Here is a 6,753-nt window from a genome sequence, read left to right on the forward strand (position 1 = left end):
ATTGCAGCAGGGGGGACGATGCTGTGGGAGGGGTGGGTGGTTGATCAAACCTATTAAAATATTTATTTAGGTCATTCACCCACCCCACGTCTCCCACAGCCTGGGGGGTTGGTTTTTGTCCTGAGATTGTCTTCAGGCTGTTCCAAACCCCTCTGATGTTGTCCTGCTGTAGCTGCTCTTCCATCTTCCTCCTGTAGTTTTCCTTTCCTTGCCTTATCTTCCATTTCAGCTTCTTCTGAACAACTCTCAGCTCCTGTTTGTCCCCCGATCTAAAGACTCTCTTCTTCTCCTTGAGGAGAGCCTTAATTTCAGGATTTATCCATGGCTTGTTGTTGGAAAAACACCGTATCTTTTTGATGGGTACGGTGTTGTCCACGCAGAAGTTCATGTAATCCGTAATGCAGTCTGTGATGCTGTTGAGGTCATCCTCCAGGGGGCTGCAGAGGTTGTCCCACACAGTCGAACGGAAACAGTCCCTCAGGGCCCCTTCAGTCCCTGCCGACCACCTCCTTACTGTGCGTTTCACTACTGGTTCTCTGCGTACTAGAGGTTTATACACAGGCTGGAGATGAACCAGATTATGATCTGAGCCCCCCAGGGGAGGGAGAGGTGATGAGCTGTATGCCTCCTTGGTGTTGGCATACAATAAGTCCAATGTTTTATTGTCTCTGGTGTGGCAGGTAACATACTGGGTGAAAGTGGGGAGAGTGGAGGACAGGGAAATGTGATTGACTACGTTTACATGCAGCCAATATCCGGGTTATGATCGGGTTAAGGTCGGTTTTCGGGTTTCTGAGTTGATCGGGATAACCCGTTTACAAGAAAGAGGCAACCCTAATTTGCATAACCCGTTTTCAATGCGGACTTTGGGGTAGCGTCAGGACGTATGGATGGCGTCAAGATGCAATATGCGTCATTTCCAGGTCATCTTGTTCCGGTGTCCGAGAAAACAACAACATGTTTCCCAGTTCGGAAGAGATAGCGAGCGCGTTTGTTTGCGCTTTAGTGCTGGTATTGACCCACCAGCAGCTCTTACAACGACTGTGCGTACTGGCCGTCATTCGAAGGAGAGTATGTGAGGAAGAAATTGCAAATATAGAGAGAGCTGCGCTAAACATATCCAACATGTCGAGGGTACCCGTTACCACCAGAGCCCCGCGGACACTTTGGATGAAGGTGCGCAGCCAGGACTGGTGGGAGCGGGTTGTAATGATGGAGTTCACGGACACGGATTGGCGTGAGAATTTTCGTATGTCACGTCAATCTTTTGCTAAACTTTGTGGTATGATGGAAAGAGTGATGGAGCCCAGCGCAGTAACCATCCGCACACCAGTGCCTACAGGAATGCGCGTTGCAATGGTGCTGTATAAACTAGCAAGCTGTGCCGAGTATCGTTTGATAGCAAACCAATTTGGAGTGCACAAGAGCACCGTGAAGAAGATGGTGTACCTATTCTGCCACGGAATGGTCGACTCTGTCATCAAAACACTGATCCGGGTACCCACTTTGGAGGAGGCATGTGGCATTGCACAAAGATTTGAACGTGCCCACTCCATTCCTCAAATCATAGGTAAAATATTTCCTGCTCTTATGTCTTGTTAATGTCAATAGTTTTCTGAGTAGGCTAAATGTGAACTATACTATGTATGTAGGCTACACTGCTGTGTGCATACTTTTACTTTTTTAATTGTTTTTTACTTTTTCTCATAGGTTGTGTGGATGGGAGCCACATCCCTTGCTTGCCTCCAAGTGATGGCTACAGAGACTTCATAAACAGGAAGGGATGGCCATCCTATGTCCTCCAGGGAGTCTGTGATGACAAATACTGGTAGGTGTTTTGCCATTCCCAGCTTTTTTATCCATGATTATGATTTGTATATAATTTTGACAGACACACATCACTAAGCTATATTAGAACCACTCACAAACATCAATTGAGAGGTTCTCTGTTTCACAAAACATCAACAGCTTATATGTACAAATAATTCTGTCATTACTGATCTGAAATAATTTTCCTAATTTTTGCCACTAATCACACCGCTCCCACTACATCTTGATTCACTGTGAAACATTTTCCTTAGTTTTTGGAGTGTGAGCTGCAAAATGCCTGGTTCAGCACATGACGCCAATGCACTCCGCCAGTCAAATCTGTTCAACAATGCACAATCCTTCCCAAAGGTGGGTAATGCATTAAAACTTTAGGTATTTAAATGCAAGTTGCATACCTGCCACATATCTAAGATGTATTATGACATAATTTAGGAAGAATAATATTTCTATCTGTCCCACTTTAGAGAGCAGTGCAGATCGAGGGGCAGGATGTGGATTTCTTCCTGCTGGGAGATCCTGCGTACCCGCTGTTGCCCTGGCTAATGAAGGGCTATCTGCAGTCCCCAAGACTGACACCACAAGAGGAAAGCTTTAACGTCTATTTGAGTTCTGCTAGAACAACTATAGAGATAGCATTTGGTCGACTGAAATCTCGTTTCCGTGTTCTGTTGAAGCGCAGTGACTTCCATTTCACTTTCACACCATACGTGGTAGCAACCTGTTGTGCTCTACACAACTTTTGTGAGATGGAGAAGGAGCATGTTAATCCCAGATGGGCAGAGGAGGCCACATCAGTAGAAAGGCTGTTTCCACAGCCTGTGTCACAGGTAAATAGGGCTGATAACAGTGCAGCCTCAGCTATCAGACGGGCCTTAACAGATTACCTTGCTGCACGTGTCCCACTCCGTAAGCGCTTAGTAAGAGCATGAGTGTGCAGGACGAACGGGTCTGATAGGAAACAAACAACGTTAAACTGTAAGCTCGATATTTGTCAAACAGCTGTATTTTCTAAGTTTTATAAGATGTTTATCTGCCTTCTCCTTTGTTGCTGTGCGCTTCTGAAAAAGAACAGTTATATGCAATGCTCAAATAAAATGTCAACAAATACAAGTTTTCTAGTAAGTTTAATAAAACATTGGTTCTTTAATAAAGCACATAACAAAATAACATTCTGGTTTTGCTTTTTACATGTGAGGTAAAACAGAGGTTCAAGTAAGGCGCTATGGCGCACCTATCCTTCCATAATGGAGAATAAATACATCAACTACTATGGCAGAACAAGGCTCGAGATGTAAATATATTGCACATATGTGGAACAAAGAGTTTTTGAAAATGTTTGTTACATAATAAAAAAAGAAGGTGTACAAAAGCTGCAAAAAAGGTGCAAAGTTTAAAATTCTCACAAAAATAATTTTCTACAACAAACTTCATAGGAAATGCACAAAAACAACTGTCAAATAGATGAATGGATTATAAGGTGGGACACTACAGTTGGCAGAATGGTGTAGAATCTTGGTCCTCGCTGTGATCATGTTCAGGCTGATTGTTATGAGAATAGGGAAATCGATGTGGAGGAGCAGGTGGTTGCCTGTTATCAAAATGGTTGTTGTATGGCTGAAACATAGGCTGTGAATGAGAATTACTAAACATGGGTTGAGGAGTTGGCCGCTGGAATAATGCACCTAACCCTGTGAGGAGTTGTGTAACAACCAAACCCATTGAACGGGTCGATTCAGAAAACATTTGAGACATGAATGCCTCATCACTGGCTTGTCTCAACTGCCGTTGCTGCTCAAACCATTGGTTCTGCGTGTGCTGCATTGTCACCAAGAACTGTTGATGCTGAGTCAGTGAAGCAGCTCCACGGTGCCTGAACCTGCGACTTGACCAACCTAGAGCAGACATGACAGGCCTTAGAAAGTGTTGGGTAAGTTCTATCTTAGTGTTCGACTATTATCAATTTTTGCATTCTTATGAAACTTGTGGATTCTAAAAGATGTTTCTTTACCTGTAGGTGACGTGTCAGAATGTCACCTGCGCCTGCATCATAAACATCTCCCTACAATTCTGAGTTTATTAAGAATGCAAAAGTGACAATAGTCCTTAGTTTGGGTCCACGGTTATATTACATAATATCTCATAATCACTGCAATCAAATTATCCACTAAAGAAAGGTACTATTTTCAGACATTACACAAGGAGGAGGAGTGACCTGGGGTTACAATACGCTATAACCAGTTATGCCTTCAGTAACAGTATTTCGAAAGCTCACCAGGAGTAGCTGCAGTGGTATTTGATGGCGGTGTAGACTGGCTAGGCACAGTCATTGAAGGTCCACTTTCTCCAATATTTGCATCTGGCCAGAAATAAAAACAAGCAAAATGTTACAGCTTGATGTTAAAAACGATGTTACTGATAGGTTAAACACAGATGGGTCAACGCATGTATCTACCTCCGAGAGCGAAGCCCTTTGTTGGCATATGTATTGGATTGAGCAAGTCATGTGACTTACCTGTGTTTTCATCATCATCATCCTCTCCTTCAAGATGTGAGCCACTTCCACTTGTTGTATCGCTTGCTGTAGGTGTGGCTGCGTCTGTCTGGTCAAGCGTTCCATAACTGTCTGTAAAATAGCATTAATACAATTCGTATGAAATAATAATAAAAAAAAGATGTCTTTTTACACATCGTGAAACCACAAAACAGCAACAAACAGACTTTACATTTATGTGACGTTTACTATAATTATTAATCTGGGGCAGTGCATGTTAGGCAGCATTTGTGTTACAAATTAGTTACATTCCTATTTATTATAACAATGGTGCTAACAATGTGGGACTAAGTTACGTAGCTACTGTGCTTGGAGAAGGCGCGCAAACCTACCTTGCTGGTCGGTTGACTGCTCCTGTACGTCCTCAAATCCAATATCTACCCCACTTTCTTCAGCTGTACTGATGGGTCTATTGCCCAAAATGTCGTCCATTAAATCAAACTGTGGAAAAGAAGATGGATTGGACCCGCTAGTACTGTTTTGTTTCTTCGCCTTGTAGTAGGCCTTTTTCAGCGTCTTCCAGCGGTACTTCACTTGGTCTGGTGTCCTTACAAACCCCGCTTCGCGTAACTTTTCGGTTACCTTCTTGTAGATTTCGCTGCCTCTGTACTTTCGGCCGTCTATGAAAGACATAACATTCATACTTTTCACCAGACCGATGAACACAGAGGTTTCCTCGTCACTCCAAAAGTGTGGTGCTGTGCCGCGACTCGCCATGTTGCTCCCAATTGTTTACTTCCGGTATTCTGGCGCATACAAGACGTCTCGCTACTCAAAAGACCAAGATTCCTTGCGAACAGAGCAAGCGCAGAACACACGCTCGGATGGGGATATCCCGATATGCGTTTACACGACCAAACATTCGGGTTAGAAAAGGGTTACCCTAGGTGCAGTAACCGGGTTTTTAAAAACCCGGTTATGAGCAAATCCGGGTTTTTGACGGTGTTTACATGGCCGTGCCGAACCGGGTTATTGCGAATATCCGGGTTTTAAAAGGGTTACTGGCAGCATGTAAACGCACTGATTAAAGTCCCCAGAGATCAGGAAAAGGGCCTGAGGGTGCTGTGTTTGGAGTCTGCTGGTTACAGTGTGCAGGACCTCACAAGCTGCTTCAGTGCCAGCAGAGGGCGGGACATACACAGCTATCACAATAACATGTGTAAACTCTCGCGGTAGGTAGTACGGTCTCATGCTAACCGCTAGCAGCTCAATGTCCTTACAGCATAGCCTCTCTTTGATAGATAAATGCCCAGAGTTACACCATCTATCGTTCACAAACACAGCCAGACCCCCTCCTCTCTTCTTACCGCTCTCCGTTGTCCTGTCGGCCCGGATCAGATGAAAACCATCCATGTTTATGTGTGAGTCCGGAGTTAGCTCAGTTAGCCACGACTCCGTGAAGCACAACAGGCCGCACTCCCTGTAGCTCCTCTGATGTCGGGTAAGAGCCGCCAGTTCGTCTACTTTATTGGGGAGAGATCTCACATTCCCCATAATAATAGATGGAATCGCTGGCTGGTACCTCCTAACTTTACTGCGACGCCCGATCCCGGCCCGAGTACCGCGTCTCTTCCTCCTCACCTCGCGGGGGATGTTAGCTTGCTCAGCGGTAGGCATAGCAGAGGAGGCTCCGAGGGCTAACAGCTGATCCCTGCTGTAAACAATGGGAGATTGGCCCTCCACGCTCTCTCCAGACAAAGACGCCGTAAAAAATGTGATAAAGAACACAATTGTCCAAAAAATTCTGAGCTCCATTGTGGGGAGCAGCACTCCACAATAGAAAAACAAAACAAAAAACTCAAAAAAAAAAACAACAGAGAAACATATAATTAAAAAGGGACTCGGTCCGGTCAGAGCTGCTGATACTGGCTGCCAGCTCGGAGCGGCGCCTGTTGCTGTCGAATATGAATAATGAGATGTCATGGTGTGGATATGCGGTGATGGAATGTGTGTTGTAGGTGGTGTGATGTAAGCTAGATGTTTATCAGAATCTTTGTATCTGAAAGAAATTGTGAAATCTGGGTGTAAAAGTATTTGTTGTCTGCTATAAAATACAGAGTTGATTATTTAAAAAAAACGCATCAGACGCAATCTGTTGTGTATACAAACCCTGGCAGAGATCCCCAGCAGATCCGAACTGTCAGAAGTCAGGTGGACTTCACGGCACCTGAAGCCAGTAGCCACAGAAGGGATTCTGTGTGTGAAATAACGCTGATTACCTCAGTGTTGTTTGTATGCATGTTGTCCAGCTAATACTATAATTAATATAATCTGTTTTATTTTTCATAAACCTGATTGCTTGGTGCCCCTCTGGCCACACGGTGCCCTACGCACTGTGCGTAATGCACGTTTAGGGAGCGCCGGTGTTATGT

At 44.5% G+C, this 6,753-nt stretch overlaps 1 protein-coding gene across 1 annotated transcript; it reads left to right on the top strand.

Moving 5' to 3' along the window:
- Nucleotides 1–2,092: 2,092 nt before the first annotated feature.
- LOC107384043 (uncharacterized) lies at nucleotides 2,093–2,759 on the top strand. Its single transcript, XM_015957065.3, has 2 exons — nucleotides 2,093–2,178; nucleotides 2,295–2,759. The coding sequence occupies exons 1-2, from the start codon at nucleotides 2,104–2,106 to the stop codon at nucleotides 2,757–2,759; spliced, it is 540 nt and encodes a 179-aa protein (XP_015812551.3). The 5' UTR covers nucleotides 2,093–2,103.
- The last annotated feature ends 3,994 nt before the right edge of the window (nucleotides 2,760–6,753 follow it).

Source organism: Nothobranchius furzeri, chromosome 11 (genome assembly GCF_043380555.1).
Source record: "Nothobranchius furzeri strain GRZ-AD chromosome 11, NfurGRZ-RIMD1, whole genome shotgun sequence".
NCBI classification, from domain to species: domain Eukaryota; kingdom Metazoa; phylum Chordata; class Actinopteri; order Cyprinodontiformes; family Nothobranchiidae; genus Nothobranchius; species Nothobranchius furzeri.

Coding starts and splice junctions, on each gene's coding strand:
- LOC107384043 (XM_015957065.3), top strand. CDS start 2,104: ATGCCTGGTTCAGCACATGACGCCAATGCACTCCGCCAGTCAAATCTG. Junction 2,179..2,294: donor ATGCACAATCCTTCCCAAAG/GTGGGTAATGCA, acceptor GTCCCACTTTAG/AGAGCAGTGCAGATCGAGGG.